The 22,106-nt window shown below is 26.9% G+C and overlaps 1 protein-coding gene across 1 annotated transcript; it reads left to right on the top strand.

Annotated features, from left to right (window-relative positions):
* The first annotated feature begins 261 nt into the window (after positions 1-261).
* Positions 262-15,952, top strand: LOC129972586 (protein SYS1 homolog). The gene is made up of 3 exons (XM_056086778.1): positions 262-580; positions 6,774-6,841; positions 12,638-15,952. Exons 1-3 carry the CDS (start codon positions 419-421, stop codon positions 12,876-12,878), a joined length of 471 nt encoding a protein of 156 aa, XP_055942753.1. The 5' UTR covers positions 262-418; the 3' UTR covers positions 12,879-15,952.
* Positions 15,953-22,106: the final 6,154 nt, after the last annotated feature.

The raw sequence follows: 22,106 nt of genomic DNA, 5'->3' as shown, positions 1-22,106 counted from the left end.
GTCCAGGAGCTTAACAATATATCTGCTTTCACCAAGATAGTCTCACAATTATTTCTCTTCAGTGTTATTACAAAAAATGAAATCTGTTTTATCCCACATTTTAAACAAATTTTTTTAAAAAATTCTATTCTGTTGAGACTTTAAGAAAAATTTTAAATATTAATATAGCACATACTTTTTCTCATATAATAGACTTCATCTAAAATATTATGAATTATAGTTCCCAATGAAATCTGGCAATACAATGAAAATCAACAAAAATAAAGGCTTCCAACCAGTCAGATGAGAGTCAGACGTTCGCAATTTTTATATACTCTATAATTTACGCATTTCGGTTTTCTTCATATTTGCAAATTGAATTTTCTTAAGATGAATTCCTTTCCTGTGATAGTTTAGTAATTTGTGGAATTTGTCAAAAATGCGTGGCCACTTTCGATATTCTGTGTGGGATCCATTACTCATCATCAGCCAAATATTAACCATTCAAGCTATCTTCTACGTTTCATTAGGTGTATGGATATTTGTAACGGATACTATTTCTGGATACAATCAATCATTAGACCAAATTTTCCTCTACAAAGTAAGTTAAAGTGTGCCATTTTTATGAGCTGTCTTATCTGCTTGAGGATTATTATTTTTGTTATAATTCAGTCATGGCAATAAGTTAGTTACTTCATAGATTCTTGTTTTTTATATTATAAAATGATAACTCTTGTGATTAGAATTATAAAAAGATATTTTGTATTTACATGCGATTAGTAACTCAATAATTTAGAAACTTGGTTTTTTTTAAACCATTAAGCCAGTAAATATAATGTTAGTGATTTTGTTGTTGTTTGTTTGTTTGTTTGTTGCAGGATATGATTAGGATTATTGATATTAACACATCAAATAATTCTTAGATTATGTTAATAAAAAATTCTTTTATAAATTTTGAAAATGTTTTAATTGGTTGTAAAAATATAGCAATATTTTTGTAAATCAGTGGCGATTTAGAAACAGTTTTATTCCTTAATTAAATTTTTAATTTTTTTGGTTGTGATTCTCGAGTAAATTTTATTTATGCAGTTTGTTTACACATACCATCATATGAGTATCCCTTCTATCTAATGTAATTTATTGCCTTGAATGTAATCTATAGTGAAATTCAGCCTTGTCTAAACTAACAGTGTCAAGATTTTCAGAAAGATAATGTAAATTTCTGTGCAGATGATGAAACCACCTGCTCATGAAGCAATTATTATCTCAAAAGTTAGCTAATTTTTCTTGGTTTTCAATCTTGTCTTTTCTCAGAAAGTTCTTGACAACAATGACAAATAAGGTGCTAAAAATGTGGAAAATACAAATAAAATATACTGCTTGTATTTTTTAAATTTTATAATTCTCATCTTTCAAGCTCAAACATATTCTGTTTTATTCATTCTAAGGTATTTTACAAGCATAAGTACATTATCGGATCATATAATATACTCAATTACATAGGCATTTTATTATATTTGCATATAAAATTTTATAATTATCAGTACTCATGCTGCATAAAAAATTTGATTTGTTTTAGTTAAATAAATTTTGTAAGATGATTCAGAATTCCTGAGCTAAACTTTAACTACATAACTGTTTCTTTTTTTTATAAATAATTACATATTCAAATTGGTTAAATTAACTCAAATCAGTAGTTAAAACTATTGTTTTAACTACTAATAAAACAATAATTGTTTTTTTTTATTTATTTGTTTTTTTAAATTTTTATATTTAGTAGAGAGAAAAAAATGTACGTGAAGGGGGACTTTCTTTTGAAAAAATTCGAAACTGAAAAGAATATCTTACATAAGTATAGATTAACAAAGAAAAAGTATTTTATTTACATTTAACATCTTTTTTAAAATCCAGCACTAACTGAAAAGGATACCTTTCAAAAGTGTAAGTTGGAAAAAAAAAAATTATTTTACTTGCATTTAATATCTTTTTAAAAATTAGCTTTCGTACAATAAATTTCAAGCCATAAAATGTCCAAACTTGAGTTACTTCATATAGATCATCTCTAGAGAAGTGTGATAAGAAATTTTTATGACTATTGGAATCATTTAAGGAAAGTTTCAAATTCATTGTTTGGTTCAATATGAGATTTATTTTCTTTTATTAACTTCTTGTTATCTATCTTTTTTTTTTTTCTTTATTTTAACACCAGATTTGAAAAGAAATAGTATGTCTGATAGACTGAATTAGTGAATTTATGCATTTATATTCATCAACAAAAAAGAATAAAACCTGATCTAGAAACCAGCTTACCTCTGTTCATAACCTTATCTTCACTAGATTATCACATTTACAAGTTAAAAGCATTGTGAATGAAAAGAAATGAAAAATACAGGGAAATCAGTGGATTAAATTAGAAAAATAAGTTGCATGTTTGGGCAAATTAAAGAAGTCTCGGTTTCCAGTAACTGAGCAGCATTTGAAAAGGACTAAGTGGTTAAAATGAAGTACATTATAGCAAAATTTCTTAAGCTTTCTAAATTTTATTCCCAGTGCATATTATTGATTTTTTGACCTTTAAACATGTATGTTTTTAAAAAGTGACTGAATCAGACTAATATTTTTTCACCATGGCGCTGTCTAAAGATTGGTATCACAGAGTTGTTTATGTCCTCGCCCTGTCACTATGTCTCTTATTGTTACCTACACATTTTGACACAAAAAAGAAAAAGATTTTTATAATATACTTCTGAAAGTTTCCCTATGGATTTTAAGTTGCCCATTGCCTGCTATTCATTTATTTAAATAGGAATTAATGCATTTATTTACAGGTTACAGAATAGTATTAATGAACTATTAAAAAGTTAAAATACACAATTATTTAACCCGTTAATCCATGCCTTAATTTAAAGATTTCAAAACATTCTTTTAAAAGTATATTAGAAACAATTATATTCAGAAGGAAAAAAAATTAGAAGTGTGAAGGGTAATTAAAAAAATCTAAAAATTAGTAAAAAGTTCTTTTAAAAACTTTATGCTCATAAATATGAAAAAAAAAATTTAATATAGTAAAAGTTTTTTTTTAATATAGATTTCACTTTTGTGTTCCTTCTATTATTTCAAAAATGGTAACACTTTCTCTTGAAAATTCAATTAATGAGCAGTATATCCCAGTTAAAAATTATATAAGAGTTTAAAAAAAAACAAAAAACAAATTGACTTCTTAGACAAAGTACTAAAGAAGCAATGAAATATGTTTTGTCTAACATTTAAAAAGGAAAAGTATATGTGCTGTTAATAAAAAATTTTGTAAATGACATTAATGTTTAATGACTCTCCTATTTTGGGAAGCTCGAAGGCCTCCTTTCATACATGTTTAGATTAAATTTCTGTTTTCATTTGATTTACAAGAAAGATATACTTTTTCAAATATCAGCTATTATTTAAATTTCAGAACACATTAATCTTGAGGTACCCTCCCCTTCCCCCATGTTTTCAGATTCCTTAGTTTATAAACAATAGTTTTCCAAGAAAAGCTTAGTGTCAAGCTTTTATTAAAGTATATATATATATATATATATATATATATATATTAGGTATATAAAATACCCACCATTTATCTTGAAAGTAAGTCTTGGTCTTAACTAAATAATTATTTAAATGAATTTAGTAGAAATTCACCTAATCAACATAATTTGTTCCTGAATGTGAATACTCATTCCTCATAATGCAAAATACTCATTAAATAGGACAATTTTTTAACTCCATAAAAGATAGATTATGTGTTCCATTCTGAAAAAGGTACTCGGGCAAATTTATAAAGTGTTCTTTATAATTTATAATATTTGCTTTTTTACAAAAAAGTTGTCTTCAGATATTCGCTTTTCTTTCAAAATTTGGCAAAAATGAGACACAACATCATCATTAAATAAATTTGTATTGCACATAAGCTACTGCCTTTTTAGAGTGATGTTTCTCAACATACGTTACCACAGTTTTCTATGCTTTCAGCATCTCCCTTTTTTAAATGGATAATTGAAACAATACTGATGTAGTTATATCCTCCTATCCTGATAAAAATCTCCTTCATAACTTTTTATTGTGACACAGAATGCAGCTCCTTGCTATGCATCAATTTATGCTCTCATGTTATTGAAATAATCTTAGAAATTAAGGTTCTTGAGACTTGCATTGTATTGAAAGAAATTAAAGAGTCTTGTATCATATGTTTTTGTGATAAGTTAACATATTCTTTACAGAAATTATTAGTTTTGTTCATTCATTCTGTAGATGGTTTGCTTATGTTTTTATTTGACATAACTTCAGCAATGACTCTTAAGTTCATTTTAATTAATAATAAAGATACTTTATAAATTCTTTAATTTCATTTCCTGAGCCTATATCTACTGAACTATGCTAAAATTTCGGTAATAGTGAATTTTAGTGTGCTCCTTGCTGCGCCAACAATGCCAAGTCGCCAATAAAGATGGCGGACAAAATAAACAAATATTTCCGTGGAACAATTACGATTACCATTTCCCGCCATATAATTAGAACTTTTTACTGATAAGTTTTTTTTTTTTTCTTCCATACTGCCTTTCTACAGATACCTTCGGCATCTGTAGAAGGCAAGGGGGAGAATTTGTTAACTTTAAAAAAAAAAACCATCCTACGGCTTCGCTAGCAGCGGGAGCGAGATCCTAGTAGTTTCGCTAGCGCATTGAACATAAGGACTGTGTGGATAACAGGAACTGTACATAATCAATTGAAAAGAAAGAATGAAGGACTTTATACGAATGGATTTCAGAGGGAATTTTAAAGAATTAATGTACTTACTTGATTTATTTAATCAGTTGTCTCGACAGGATACAATCGGAATATTTCTCTGAAGAATCGGCGTATTTTTTCAGATATCACGACGTTGTTCTGTCTGCGCCATATATACTCTGCCATGTAGCCGTCGAATTCTCCGACTACATGGTTTGTCCCCTGTAAAGATCTTTTGATGGCACCCCAGGTTCCCTCGATAGAATTTGTGTGAGCTCCTGTTTCCGGGTCTTTAAATGTCAGACTGTGGTTCACCGTCAATTGTTGAAAACCTTCATTTTCTAGACAATTATACGATGCCCAACAGTCTGAAATGATGGTACTACCCGGAAGAATACGTCTTTTTATAATTTCCAGTAAAACACCTGCAGTTCTTTCAGGTACTACTTAAAAAAAACAGTCATTCGTATATCTAACTATCCCTCCAAATATCCATTGCTCTTCCACTCGCTTTCCTCTATTGTACTTTCTCTTTCCAAATTTACTTTCATCAATTTCCACAATCTTTCCAATCCCACCGATTTTCCCGTCAAAGGCCAAACAAACATCCTCACATACTCCTCGACAAAAATTCATCCAGTCAGTCACCGTTCTTGCTGAAACATTCAAATCATTCACAATGCTTTCACGCCTCATTCGGTTTAACCACATATACGTCAAGCACAAAATTATTCCTAAATCCAAATGACTTTTATTGAACCAGGAACCCTTTCGTACAGAACGCTTAATGTGGTGCGGATTCAATCCATTCTTTCTACAACACCAGATCTTTCCATCGATTCTGTCTTCTAAATCAATCAATTTCATATTCTCACCACACACCGGACATACACACTTAGATGCAATCAAACCATTCTCCATACAAAATTTTAAACAGGCATCCTGCCCTAACTTCATCAACTCGTAAAAAATATATATATTCCATTCACCCTTCATCCATTCTGCAGGTTCGAAATACTGTTTTTCATCCCATTTGCCCGACATCCATTCTTGCACAATTGCCGACATTACAAATTATCGAGGGAACCAACCGTTAGAGCACCAAAAGAATTACGAGAACTGCGAAGAATTCCATTACAGCTGTCTTTTAAAGTGAGAATGCAGACGATTTCGTAAATTAAAAATTCAGATGATTTTTTAATGCGCATACTGATATTCTAGAAATTGCAAAATGCTTTACAAATTTCAAACTTTATGATAACATAATAATACAAAATTAAATACATATATAATTGCAAAATTCTTACTTTATGATATTAAGAATAAATATTTTCTGTTCGTATTCACAGGAAAAAAAAAGAAAGAAGAAAATAACTTTTTATTATAAGCTTAACTTTCTTTATTTAGAATTCAGACGATTTTTTTATGCGCATTCTGACAATTAAAAATTGCAAAAGAATAAATATTTTCTGTTTGTATTCACATTTTAAAAAAAAGAAAGAAAGAAGAAATAACTTTTAATTATAAGCTTACCTTTCTTTATTTAATGAACTTTTAATTATAATAAAGAAAAAATTAAAAATCTTTAATCGATATTTTTTTAATATTTTTAATTTAGCATTTTTCATAATATAGTTGTAGTTCATGTATAACTCTACTATTGCAAAAAGTAGTAAACAAAACAGCATTAAGGTTGCTAGAAGAGCGTTCCGATGGGTTGCAATATTGGCGACAAACTCGGGGGCACATTATTCTTCACTTTATACAAAATTTCTTTCATCAAATACTTTTCGCTCATATCAAAGTATTTTGCATTTTATTTGGAGGAAAAAAATGTGCAGGCATTAAGCACAAATTGGGATCCAAGATGTAGGCAAAATTCTGAATGTTAAATGACAGCAACTTATTACTCATTATGTGGTTTATCATTAAACAAGGTTTGACTATGTTATTAACAATTTGAATCCTTTAAATCTTTTTATATTCATTTTTATTTTTTCCTCTTCAAATAAATGTTTTTTGATATACAGGCAATAAATGTTAAAGATCTACATGGGCGTTGTCTTGCCGGATCATATCTCTTGAATTCACTTTGTTGGTAAGTAATCTTTTTAATTAAAAAAAAAATCTATAACATGCATAATTAATGAAAAATATCCCCAAAATTGGATTCAATTTTTATAGAATTTAATTGTCATTTTATTTTTAAAAATATTAGATAATATTTCTGTAAGTTCGATACACATGAGAAACATGTACGTAAAATGGTATTCGGTAAACAAATTATGAAAGAGCATATTTTAATCTACATATAAAATTGAATGTTTGTTTGATTGATCCTTAAAATAATTCTTTGCCCCTCGGTAGATTCAAAGAAAATTTGATTCACAGGTACCTTTACACTTGGAAAGATTAATTGTGCAATTAAAAAATTTCTATATGCTCATAAAAGGTGTGAAATAGGAGTAAAAAAGAGTGCAATTTTTGACCATAATTTCGTGGTATACCATAAATATCATCATATGGAAGTTACATTTGTGCATTCATAAAATCTTAAAAAATTAGCATTTTAATTACATCAATCTCATTACCAGATAATGTTTAATCATTTTTTAAAGTTAATGTCAACAAATTTGTACAAATTCCATTTTTTTTTTTTTTTTTTTTTTGTTGGAATGTTAAACTTTATTTCATTATTTAATTATATCTATCAATGCACGCTTTTACCAGTGTTGAAACCAAGTTACTTTCTTAAGCCATTTTCATTTTAGCTTTTATTTTGGAAAATGAAAGTAAAAAGTTTTAATTTGCATGTGCAATAATACACATTGAACAATATCTTATAAAATTGTTTTTTTTTCCTCCTTTTTTTTTTAATATTTAACCTTGTTTCATTCATATTTTAAAACTTAGGATTTTAAAGCACATCGTATATCTTTTTTTATTATTTTTTTACAGTTTGGTAAATAGAATTTTATTTCACTTGATAAGTTTGTCAATTTTATGTATTTTAACATAAGTTTCAAAGCCAGTAAACCTTTTAAATTATGTTAATGCGCATTTACTTTGGCTTTTCTTTAACCTTGTTCATCTAAAATTCAAGCTTTTGTTTTTGTCAACCATTATTGCCACATCTTCAGGCTCAAAGTCTAAATACTGGATTTTGAATATTTGTTAAAATATTATAGAAAATTTAAATAATAAGACAATTGAAATTAATATAGAACATAAAATCTGAACCATGTCAATAATATTTCCAAAAAAATGAATAAATAAATACATTAAAAGTATTGTCAAAATATATGTTTTTGGCATTCTTCAACATGTACATTACATTTTACATGCACATTATCTGAATTTTTAATTGTGGAATTCTATTTTTAATATCAGTTTATATAAGGATATCTATATTTTTTTTTATTTCAAAAATTTAATTAGAGGATTATTTATTGTCTAAAATCTAAGAGCTTTTTGTTTGCTTTGTTTTGACTTTATTAATCTCATTTTTTAAATAGCAAGTATGAACCTAGAAATTCAGTGTATCTCTAATGACCAACTACACTATCTGGCCAAAAGTATCCAGACACCCAGTGATACGGACTTTAAAGTGTACTGAGGCACATATTAATATGATGTTGGTCCTCCTTTTGCATCAATGACAGCTTGCACCAGTCTGGGGAGACTTTCCACCAGTTTTTGATAGGGGGCTATAGGAATTGACTTCCAGGCGTCCATCACAGCTGAAATGAGTGCTTGCAGTGAGGATGGTTGATTACGCTGGCTACATAATCTGCGCTCTAATTTGTCCCAAAGGTGTTCTATGGGATTTAGATCGGGACTTTGAGAAGGCCAGGCCAGTTTTTGAATACCCATTTCATCAAACCATGTCTGTGCAAGCCTTGATGTGTGAATGGAGCAGTTATCTTGCTGGAAAAGAAATTGGCCTTCCCCAAAATATTGCGATAGAGTTGGGAGTGTAGCATTGTCCAGAATGTCCACGTACATCTCATTCATATTTCCAACCACAGGAACTAATGGACCCAGGCTAAACCATGAAAAACACCCCCACACTATTATGTCTCCACCACCAAACTTAACAATTGGCACAATGCAATCACTAAAGAAATGTTTGCCGGGCATCTGCCAGATCCAGACGCATCCATCTGACTGCCAGACTGTAAAGCGAGATTCATCACTCCAAAGAACAGTTTTCCACAAGTCCAATGACGGTGAGCTCTGCACCATTGCAATCAAAGCTTTGCATTCTGTCTAGTGATGTTCGGCTTGTGCGTGACTGCACGACCATGGAATCCCAGGTTTTTTAACTCTCGACAAATAGTCCTGCTGCTAACACTTACGCTTGATAAGCTTTGGAATTCCTGAGAAATTTCCACCAACGACGACATACGATTTGTTTCACTACTCTTTTCAGAGTTCTGCGGCTGCATTCAGCAAGTTTTTTCAGCTTGCCAGTTCGTTTTTCTGCAGTTTCACTGTCTCGACGTTTCCACTTCACAATTACATCATTCACAGTGGATTTAGGCATCTGTAGAATATCCGCAATCTCACGAACTGATTTCCCACAAAGGTGGCACCCCACTATACTGCCATGAACTAACTCATAAGATACTTTGACTTACTCGTTGTCTCACAAACGCATAAATACAACCTGACAAACCACTACTAACGCTTTTATAGCTTTCAATTACACATCAAATTGCATCACCTGCCAGAACCACTTACTTCTGGCAGGTGACGTGTCTGGATACTTTTGGCCAGATAGTGTATATACTATTAGTTTTTAATAGTTTTTATGCATACATGTGCCAAATCAGAGATTTAAAATGTCATTTAATCAAAATGCTCAAATTAGTAATTGCAGTTTAGGTCTTAAATTAAATAGATAAACACTGTTGAAGCTGCATATAAAGCAGCTACTTATTAATATAGTATCATTAAAAAAATTACAGAATATCATTATTGATATTTCCAGGGAATAATTCATAATAATACTTGCCAATTTGAAAGCTTATTCATTAAAAGGAAGAATAAAAATAAATATATTCATTACAATACCTGAAGTTAATCACGATTCCAAATTCTTGATTTCAAAATTTTCTATTGAAATCAAATAAACTGGTTAATATAATTTATATTAAAAGCTTATGGGCTATTTAAAATTTGCTTCTTTTCTGATTACTTTTTGCCATTAATTTAAACATTCGCCAAATCCATTTGTGATTTGTCTTGAATGTCAAGATTTAATTAATTCCGTCTCTTTTTCATAATCAATTGAATTTTCTATTCCAATTCATTTTTTTTTTCTGTAGCATTTTTAAATTATTTGTTACAAAATTCTGTAATAATCTTAATCAGCTTTTTTTTAAAAGTTTTTTGGTTGCATCTAAAAGAATAGTAATAATATCTATGCTGTAATGTTAAAAAGGTTGTCTAAATTAAGCACTGAGAGGCAAACTTTACGTCTTTTAATTTTTAAAAATTATGACTAAATGTTCTTTAAATTTAGAAGAATAAAAAAATGAAAGCAAAAATACATTCTATATGCCAAAAAAAAAAAACAAATCTGTATTAAATTCTATTTTATTTTATCATAAACATGTTCTTTCATCCTGCTTTTACAATTTTTTTATTCTTCCAATTATTTTTTACCTCATGACATGTCAAATGGTGTGAATAATAACTCTTAAATGTTTTGATGATTGTTTTAGGATCCTAATCATCTTCATTAATTTAAATCTGTAAAACAACTATTATATGAAAGAAGATTTAAAGTTATAACATATTTTTGATATACATTTAGAGTAATTAAAACATTATATCTAAAATTTTCAAAGAAATCTCAACTTTTAACAAATTACTAATGAATAATTTGTTAATATCTTTTAAATTCTTATTAACAGCTAAGTATTGTACTAAGAATTTGATTAAATTAAATTTTAGAATGATGTTACTTCATATAAATTCTTAAAATTTAATTTTTCTGAGTATATTTAATTCTCTTGTTAATTTCAAATGTCACTCAAAATAAGTAATTATATATCTGTTTGCTACTGGCCTCTGGAACCAAGCTTTCGCCTGCATATCTTTGTTCTATATGTGTGGAACGGAAAAACTAAACACATACATTTCTAAATCATATATTTTTTTTTTTTACATTCAACACAAAAATGATTTAAACCTCAAACCTCTAATTAATTTTTATTCTGAAATATCCAGATAAAAGTGTTTGCATATAAAGATTTGAGTTTGCACACTACAGTTTGGTTACATTAAATTTTAACTTCAAAGATTAACGATGTTAGGAAAAGACAACCAAAAGAGATTCCGGTCTCAGATACTTAATAGTTTTTCTTTCTTAATGTATCTTCTGATTGATATCTCTTTAGCATAAAGAACCTGTCATACCCTAATGCTAAGAAATCAGTGTTAATGTGCATCAAAAAATTTCGCATATCAACAAAGAATTTGCAATTGGGCACATTAAAAACAGTTTTTATTTTTGGAACAAATTATATTAATTGGTATTAAAATCGTTTCAAGTTTTTATGGTTGGATGTTTCAAACAATGCAAGAGAATAAGATGAATGTCATTTTTTATTAATTGCAGAGAAATAATAAGGATTGTGATAAATTCCAAATATATTTTGTAGGGTAAGAAATATTAACATTTGGATGATTAGGCTTGTTGTTATTGTGTCTTTTATTTTCTAACTATGGAATAAGGGATGAAAGGAAGGAACATCATCTAGAGTTTTTTAATACGTACTTTATATTTTGATAAGTTTGATACATGATATGAAGAGAGATTTTATGGTAATGGGATATCTTCAATTTCAATCGTTTCAACTCACCGGTCGTTTTTGTGACGGTATCGGTTTTTTCATGGCAAGAAATATTTGAATGTTTTGGAGTTCAAACAATCTTTAATTACGAATTTCTTGTCTATTCTATGAATAACTCTCGATGTTTTAAATGATAACTTTTTAAAGCTTGAAGGGCGAAATTTAATTTTATCTGTTAGTAAAATTAAAATATTTTTCTGGAACTGAGAGACATGAATGAATGCCTCGACAGATCACTAAAGTTTTTGACTGTACCGTTTTAATTAATGAAATGAATTTAATTACCAAAAGATTATAATAATGAGATGCTTTAATATGATATTGAAAGAGATTTCCAACAATTACAAAATTTAGATAACCTACAACTAAATAATTTTTGCAAAATAAAATGCAATGTTAGCATTGGAAATGCCATCGTGCATATTGAAAATATTTTTTCAAATGTGTTTATGTATTTATTTATTGCTGAAATATTTTTGCCTTGGTACAGTTTTTATTATTTGCAATCATACACTTTTAGAAATCTTGATACAAACGTAATTGAACACAATAAAATTTTAAAATACTAAGGTTTGAGAAATCGGTCGATATAATTAAATTGAAAATCCGGAAACGAAAGAAAAAAAAGACACTTTTATAAAAATGTATTTAATTTTGAAAAATTGATTGAAGTTAAAGAAATAGTACAGAACTGAAGAACTAATTTTGTTCATTTTAAAATGGTTAAAAAAAAAAAAAAAAAAAAAAAAAAAAAAAAACACCTGCTATGATTTGTCCAGAACTTTTGGTTAAAAAAAGTAAAATCTTTCAACTCTCGAGAGTTGTAGGAACTTTTTAATAGAGTAGTAAATCTTATGTGCTATATGTACCAAATTTCATTCGAGTCCAAAAGGTTCAAGCATACAAATGAACAAGTTTTCAGTTTTTATATAATTAGTTTCAGTATATTAGTTTTTCATTAATTAAATTAATTTTACTTTAACATTTAAAGCTACTTATTAATTTATAATAATATTCTTATTTTCTTTTAGTTCTTTAGCTTTATGGTACTTTGTGCAGCGTACAAAGTTATGTTTGGACTTTACCGTAACAGCTCATTTAATTCATCTTGTCTTGTGTTGGTGGTACAGCTCATCTTTTCCGTCTACTTTTTCATGGTGGTTATTGAACATTATTTGTGTCACTATAATGTGTGTCTGTGGAGAATTTTTATGCATGAGGACAGAGATGAAAGCAATACCACTGAGCATGGGAGTGAAAACAGATCTGTAATATAGTCTAACTATAAGATGTCTGATCTTCCTGGTATTTTCAAAGAGATTAATATTTATATACTTTTATAGTTAGGAAAGCTTCAAGGTTTATTAAAAAAAAATTCTATTTATTTCTATAATAACTACTTAAAATGAATTTTTAGTGAAATATTGCTTGTTATTAGTTCATATTATTAGTTCACTTCACAGGAAAATATGTCGCATAATTAATTGCAATATTATAAAATATATTTTTAATTGCATATTTAGCATTCCAAATCTTATATGTATTCTTAGATTCCATTTTTCCTTCATTGCTTTATAATTTTCAACGTGAAATTTGTTCCCTACTTAAGAGAAATGTTTAAAAAAAATAAAACTGGCATGCTTCTGCGCATGATGGTCATAAAGTAATTGTATGAAAAACAAAATGAAAGGAAATTTATATATATATGTATAATTTATATATAATGTAAACTTAAGCACAGTATATGAGTTCTAAAATAATTTTTATTTATTTATAGCTTTTCTAATGATGAAATTATATCTCGCTAGAATGGAGAAAAACACTAGAAACAAGCAGATTTGTTTTTTACAAATCACATTAATATCATGCAATTAAAGTCTCTATAAACAATACTTTTAACGTATATCTTTAATAGCCAATAATAGCTTGTGATATTATGTAATAGCCAATATGATTAACAAATAATGTGTGATATAATTAATAAATTATAACACATAACATTCGCAAAAGAAATATATATTCCTTAACATATTTAATTATTAGTTGCTGTGTTTTTCTTTCACAAATATAAAGTAGTTTATGCAAAAATTCAAAATTCGGCCTGCAATTTTGGAACAATTAGAAATTAATAGAACTGAAATAAAGACTTTATTGCATTTACAGAATTTTGAAATTTCTTCCACTTTCATATTTGCATATTTCTTGATTGTGTTAAATTCAGTGCCAGTTTAGGCACCATTCTTGTTATCTAAGCATGGTTCATAATTGTTAGGTCCATTCTCATAATTTTATCTTCCATGTTGCTGTAAAATGGGACATAAAAATAACTATGCAAAATTAATTAGCTGTATAACAAAGTATATGCTCATTTATTAAATCAAAAATGTATGAATCAGCAATTTTATATATATCAAATGTGAAAGATGTAACTAAATATATTTAACCTTTTAAGACAATATATATATATATATATATATATATATATATATCCTAAAATTTTAGCAGATTTGCTCACTAGTAAAAATACAAGGGGTGTTCAAATTAAAAAGTACAAAACGACACTGTGGGTATAAATAAAGACTTTATTGAAAGTATACATCATAGGCCTGAACACAACGATCTGAAAGATTTCTTGTTCCCAACATTCATGTGGCCGTGACGAGAACCAGTCCTTCACTGCGTCCTTGAGTTAGGCATCCGAGTTGAAGCGTTTCCCTTTCAGATGTTTTTTCAGGGGACTAAACACATGAAAATCGCAGGGTGACATGTCCTGGCTGTAGGGCGTATGGTCGAGCTGCTCTCTCTCTCTTGAACTTGGTCAGTTTCGCGTGTGTGATCCTGGAGACGTGTGGATGTGCATTATCATGGAGCAGAACCACACCCTCTGTGAGTAGCTCAGGGCTTTTGTTCTTGATGGCCCTTCATAGTCTTCGGAGTGTCTTACAATACACATCGGTGTTAATGGTTCTTCTGTGCTTGAGGAATTCAACAAGTAGCGGACCTTGGACGGCGAACTCAAGGACGTTATGAAGGATTGGGTCTCGTCACGACAACAGGAATTCTGGGAACAAGGAATCCTTCGGCTCTTTAATTAATGGGATCGTTGTGCTCAGGCCTATGGTGTATACTTTGAATAAAGCCTCCATTTATACCCACAGTGTCGTTTCGTACCTTTTCATTTGAACACCCCTTGTCTGTAACATTATTGAAAGTTTACTATTATTTTCAAAAGAAATCTTAAGGTTTGACATATCAGTTAAGGGTAACCAAAGCAGAATTATTTGGGTCAGAAAAGTTATATATTTACATAAAAGAATTTAGAGCTTATTAAAATTTGTAGAATAGGTTTAGTAATAAGCAACAAATATATAGATGATGATTAGACAAAATTTTCATCAAATCCTTTGTTAATATATTGGTGAGTTGAATTATTATCTCCTGCTTATTGTAATTGTATCTAAAAAATACATGTTACAAGTTTGTATTTTGTAGCATTTTTTTTTATTATTTTTTTAGACAATTATATTTTCAAAAAAATATTTGCAAATCATCTTTTAAATTTTTAATTTTAAAAAGAAAATATTTTTATGATGTTAATTAAGGATTTAATTTTTGATGATGTAATTTGCATTTATCTAAAAAAGTTAAAGTTTCTTTATCAGTCCACACTGATAAAGAAACTCATCTTTGTTGATCTTATTCATCAAAATTTACATACAAATTATTCAAATCAAAGCTAATATTGCTATTACCTACTAATTATATACTGTTCTAGAGCAAGGGTTCCCAATTATTTCTTGGCCACTGCCCTGTCAGCAAGAAAAAAAAATTTAATGTCCCCTCTTCCAAAATAGTTAATCATACAACTTATTAAAATATTGCTGCATATTACAGTTTCAAATTGCCACATTCAGATGATGTACATTCTTTTCCTTTTCTTAGACAATATATAAACTATTGAATTGAAACTGCAGCTATACACATTGAATGAAAAGTTATTAAATCACTACTGATTCCATAGAAGACAAAATTGAGGATAACATGTCCAATAGGAATCTATAAAAGTCGTATTTCATATATTTACTTTTTATGACAAGTTAACACCAGTACATATGACATTTAATGTAGATTTTTATGTAATACACCTTTTAAGATGTAGTCTGGAATTTTTGTATATTTGTTTATTAAACATGAAGAATTATAATTGCTGGTACAAGTATCGATATAAATCTAAAAGTAGTCTAGAACCTTCATAAATTTTAGTTAAAATTAAAATATTATGAATGATGGCTTTATTTCCTTCTCTTTTAGTTGTAATTTATAATTAAAACATTTTAATATCCTCATTCAAATTAATTATTAGGTTTTCTAACAATTTATAATCTTCATAAATAATACCATTTTTTTTTTTAATATTAAAGAATTATATGACTTCACTTTATAATTTAACTAGTAGATTTCCCTTTTCATAATAACCTACTTATTCAATAATAAATTAAGATATCTTACATTTCCCAGCTCTTAAAAATTTTTATTATTATCTGTAATTGAAATAAATACAAAAACAGTAATCTGCCATTTAAAACATGCTATTAAAAAAAACTGTAAATATGCAATAAACAGATAAAAACATTTGTTTGAAAAGAATCCTTTAATATGTAAGAGAACTCTGTACATCAAAATCTAATTTCTAATAATTGCTTATAAAAAGTAGATTATGTAAATATATTTATTTACAGAAACATATATTTAAGCAGGAAATTTATATTTATGTAAGTATATAATAATAAAGCATATTCACATTAATATTTGTTTTCATTTATCTTAAACAATTCATCCTTATGCAGCCAAAAATCTGCAGTGATATTTTCTTCTACTAAAAACAAATTTCCACTTTAAACCTTGTAAGAAATATTTTATAATGTATTGCATAATATCATTGTGAAAAAAAAAAAGTTTAATAATGCCTTTATGAAGGAGATGTAAAATCTGAAACATTTTTAAACAAAATTTAAGTATCTTAATAAATGTTTTTAGAAAGTCTAGAATAATTTAAGTAAACATGTTTTGGGTTTTTATCTAACTGTAAAGAGGCAACTTGTTTTTTCAAGATTGCAAAATTAATAGATGCAAATAATTAAATGATAAGAGACATCAAGTTCAAAACAAAAATATAAGCTACTTAAACAATGTAATAAACAATTTGCTTAATAAACAATTTTTACACTAATATAATATCAAAACTATTAAACAGTGTTACTTTAATCCTAATCAAAAAAATCATTCGTTACAATATGATTTTATATAGCAGAAAGGGGGAGGAGTATTTCAATAAGATTCTAAAATTAATTATAAATCACTTTTGAAATTATGACTTTTTAGTAGTAAAAACTAAATGCAACTGAAAATATTTTATACTCCATTTAAAAATAAGAGATGGAAATACATTATATTATTTAAATACGAAAACATAATAGATTAATGTTCTTATTATCAGTTTAAAATATTGTGAGAAAAGGAATATGGTAACAAATCTGACATTATAGTACAGATAATATTTGTGAATTTTAATATAAGAAAGATGCAAAATATATTGCCATAAAATAGTAAAATGAAAAAGAAAGGCATTTATTTACTTTTGTAAACTTATAAGCTTAGTAATTTAGCATGTTAATTGTTAAGCAATTAAAGAAAAAAAAGATATAAAATCAGTTTAAGCATGTTAATTGTTAAGTAATTAAAGAAGAAAAAAAAAAGAAAATCGGTTTTATCTAACCTGTGCCAAAATTTGAAATTCAATTTACACGCAATGCATATTTCTCTAGACAAAATTTCAAGAAATGTAAGCATGTTATTCAGTCAAACAAACGATCTTTTTTTCCCCCTTAGATTAAAATATATTCAAATTGTAATAATTTGCAAAATATTTGGAATTTCACTTTAAAAAAATTTTAATGAATTATGTCTTGATAAAGTAATGAAATAGAATAACATCGAAAGTTCTTAGGTTACAACTTAGCACAAAAAAACATTTTTTTTATCTTTGTAATTATCTGCAAAAGCAGCAAATCTTTTAACACATTTTATAAAAAATATATTCTTTGAAAGCTATGATGAAAAAATTTCATTTTAAATTACATGCAAAAATTTAATTAGTAAATAAAATAGCTATATTTTAACTTAAGAATGGCAAAAGTTTCAAATATGTTACACAGATTCTAAGCTGCATAAGATTATGTTTATGTATGATACATTTCCATTGTTTACAATCAGCTGAATTTCTAAGAAAAATTGAAATTTCATTCAATAAAAATACAACTTTAATAAGCATCAAAATCTGAATCTGCATCTTGTTTATTATTATTTTTTTTACATAAAACTATTTTACTATCGTATCTGTTATAACAATAAAGCAATGATACTTTAACAGCAAATTTTGAAATTACAAATTTCAACAAAACTTTATTTCAGTTAGTAACACTTAAGAATTATTTCTTTCTGAAGTATGTTGGCATTCACTACATTTCAAAAGTAAGCTCATTAATATTGGCAATTAAAATTTTAATTATTCATTGCTGCAGGCAAAAATTTTGCATAAAACATATTACACTTAAGTTAATGACTGCTATTATGAAAAAGAATTATCCTTTTTGCATAAAAATTATTTTAAAATATACATATTACATTTTTGTTTGTTGAAAATAAGTTTATTTTTTAAATTTCCAAATAAATTTAATTTACATTGATTAATGAATACAAAAGATTATTCCCAAAAAATTCACTATTCCACTTAATTTTATTTTTAAAAACTATAACATAATATATTGAATAAAATTTCACATGTTTAAAAATTGTTTTAAAAGAAATTTTTTTCTTTCCAAAAGATTAAAAAAACTGTCCTTAATTTTTAAATTACATACAAATTCTTAAAGTAAATAACATGAAAATAATTATTGCAAATGTCGCATTTTATTATTTTACACAGCAAAACTACAATTTTTAACAAGATGTTTCACAACATTTATTGTTAAACATAAAAACAGTTCTAGATCTTCAGTGAAAACATTAACTTATTAAGGACTATTAATTTTACACAGTTTTAAACAAATTAAATTTTAAAAAGACATCAAAGCTTTTAAAAGCTCATGCACTTCGATGTTGCTAATCTTTTACATTTGATAAGTAATTTCATAAGAAATATCAATGAATACATTTATCAAAAATTAAAATTATTAATCTTACATTATTTCTTAGTCATCTAATCAATTTAACAACCTTATTGCTTTATTTTATACACTTATCATATTGTACAAAGAATCTGAGCTTACTAACATACATAAATTTAAATCAGGAGCATCTAAAAACTATCCATATTATATTATTAGCCCTCTTTCAAAGCAGCAAGCAATAAAAGATTGGATGGATTAAATGTAACCTTCAGAAACTAATATTTTAGAAAAGGATTACATTGACTTTTATTTTACATAAAGAATAATTATTGCAGAAGGGACATTCTGTATGAATATATCAAAAAAGTGCGCTTAGAGTGAGAAAGAACAATAACATTGTGTCGCACAAAAAAATATGCTTCTTGTACTCGTATTCATTTCCATGTTTAATTAAAATATTTAATATTACAAGTACAAAATGGGATGTAGTTCCAGAAAAATTGTAAACAATATTATTATTACAGTTGTAATAAATTTATAATTGGAACTTTAATACTTAAAAAAGAATTGGGAAAATATAAAGAGAATTAATGGAATGAAATTATACATAAATATAAAATAATCAACTGAACTCGCATCAATAACATGTATAATTCATCATTTTTTCCCCTTTTAACTGTCTGACTCTTGAAGGCAGCCAAAACCTATTAGTTGCAGCTGAGCTAGTAGTTAGAGATAATAAAAACTTTGTAAAATGGAATTTTGTAAAAATTTTCACTAATTCATTTTAGAAACAAAAATAATTAGTTAATTTTTTAGATAGAAAGTAGTCTCTAAAACGCATTAAAAAAACATATAAGTAGTATCAGACAGAAACAATGTTAATTTATCATTTTCCAGAACATAATAAATCGACACACTTTTACACAACAGATATATCAATAATACACATAGCAAATATGAAACTGTACATAGCATATCAGTGTAAATTGTAATTTCATATAATAAGTAAATAAAGAAATATTTTTTTCATCATATTTAAGAAAAATTGGAAAAGTTCTCTCTAGCTATTAAGTAGCATATAATTGCACCTACTCTAAAAGTCAAATACTAAAAAGCATAAATTAAACTGCCATGGGACATGTAAACACTAAAAGATAAAGATATAAAGTCTAATAAGAGAATTAATAACTTTTGTATGGGATAACAAATTAAATAATGCAAAAATTTGTTTTCATTGAACTAGATGTTATTGGGAACTTAAATAATTGGTAATTATCAAGAGCTAATTTATTTTCTTTATAAAAATCAAACTTTCAAAAATAGGAAATATTTAAATTTAAACATAATTTGTCAACAAAAGATATATATTTTCCCGTACAAAACTTATGTAGCTGGCATTTAGCAGTTGCAGAACAGACTGTTAATTTTTTAACAACTTTGGAATTTTCTTCAAAAACAAATATTTATATTGATAGGTTGAATTTTAAACAGTTAAAAGTAAAATATTTACAAACACTTTTTGAAATTATTTTCAAGATATTTTAGAATCATTATATGATATATAGGACGAAATTAAGACTTGTTAAATTGTATTTCCAAGAACTTCTCCAGATCCTGAGATGAAAAAATATTTCCTAATAATAAAGTTGAAATATCAGTTAATAGAAAATAAATACATCTAATTTTAAGAAATGAGAGACAAGTAATTTATGCATTTGAAAATAAAATATAACATAGAAAACCCGTAATAAAGAAAAAGAAGAATATAATTAAAAGTGAAAAGCACTATAATTCTATAAAAATAATAGATTAATATATAAAAAAATACAGGTTTAACAAGAAAACTACAGTAGAAAGACATAGGTAAAAGAAAGTATAACACTGTACAGCATTTTAATGTAACAAACATTATAATAAAAGTGCAATAAGCAAAATAATACTAAACAAGTGTATAAAAACTCTCAATCGAATCAACTTCGTTTTTGATATATATTCAATAATAAATTTAAAAAAAGATCCATTCACATATAACTTTTCATTGCACCGAAAGCTGACTGATCACATCACATAAATGCACTTTTGCACACTGTAAAAACAACAGATTTATAAAGTATTATGTGCAATAAAGAATATTGTACACAGTGCAAACAAACATTATAAAATTCAAAACACTTAACAGGAATGAAAGAAGAAACATTTAAAAAATTCCGGAATGGAAATTTTATTGCTAATTTTAAATGGAATTCTTATAAATTTGAGCTTTTTAAATTGTAAACTGTAAGCCCAAATAGAATTGTGAAAAAAATTATTGGGATCCTAAAATCTCTTGGGGGGCTTTCTTTCACCTTTTAGGCAAAGGATAATAAAGAAAATTGTACTCAGTTTTCTTAATTACCTTTTCATCTGAATTTGCTATAAATCCAAATTTAATAAAACATTTTCTTATTATATTAATCACTGCATCAACGTTTACCTGTTAAAATTTGAGTTTCTGACAAATTTTTTTCAAACCACAATGAGGTTAAAAATTCTTCCTCAAAAAGAGTCACTAATAAAGAAAGCTTAAAATATCTTTTTATCAATCGTACAATTAGGAGAATTTCAGTCTTAATGCATTCAGAGATTTTTATTTTCGTTTCCCCAAGATCTCAATTATCTTAAATTTTGGAAAGAATAATTCAAGATATTTTAATAAAAATATTTTTTGAAGTATGTTCAAACTGCAACAATTTTATATAATTTCTTATATAAAATTGTTTGCTTTCCATTCTCATCCATAATAATTCTATCATCAATTCTTATTGCCATAATTTTTCATTCACTTCCAAATTTCTTCTTTATAAAGATGCACACTTTTTAAGCTTACAATTGAGCATTATTTATTTGGCACAAAAATTAAAAAGGGAAAAGTTAAATTCTTTTTTCATTTTTGAGCAATAGAACAAAGGTAACCTACTTATTGATTGACATAAATATTATTGCTATATATATGAGGTAACATATTTATATAACAGTACATAAACAGGAAAATCTATTTCTACCTTAAAAATTATACATATTTTTACAATAAACACTGAAGTTCGTATTACATATATTCATTTCTTAAGTAGGGCATAAATTTCATAGTATTTGCACAGATTTAATATACTACACTAACTTATTTAATATTTTGAACCCTCCCCATTTTTTGATCAGATTATTCCAAACAAAAACAACAGTAAAAATTTCACTAATTTCAACTAGTTTTACTACTCAGAAAAATACAGGAAACAATTTTAATTGCATTAAAATTTCAAACTTTGTGCAGTTCCCATATACCTTAACATTA

Source organism: Argiope bruennichi, chromosome 6 (genome assembly GCF_947563725.1).
Source record: "Argiope bruennichi chromosome 6, qqArgBrue1.1, whole genome shotgun sequence".
NCBI classification, from domain to species: domain Eukaryota; kingdom Metazoa; phylum Arthropoda; class Arachnida; order Araneae; family Araneidae; genus Argiope; species Argiope bruennichi.
The sequence above is the reverse complement of the archived record's forward strand: the minus strand, read 5'-3'. Positions and strand labels throughout refer to the sequence as shown.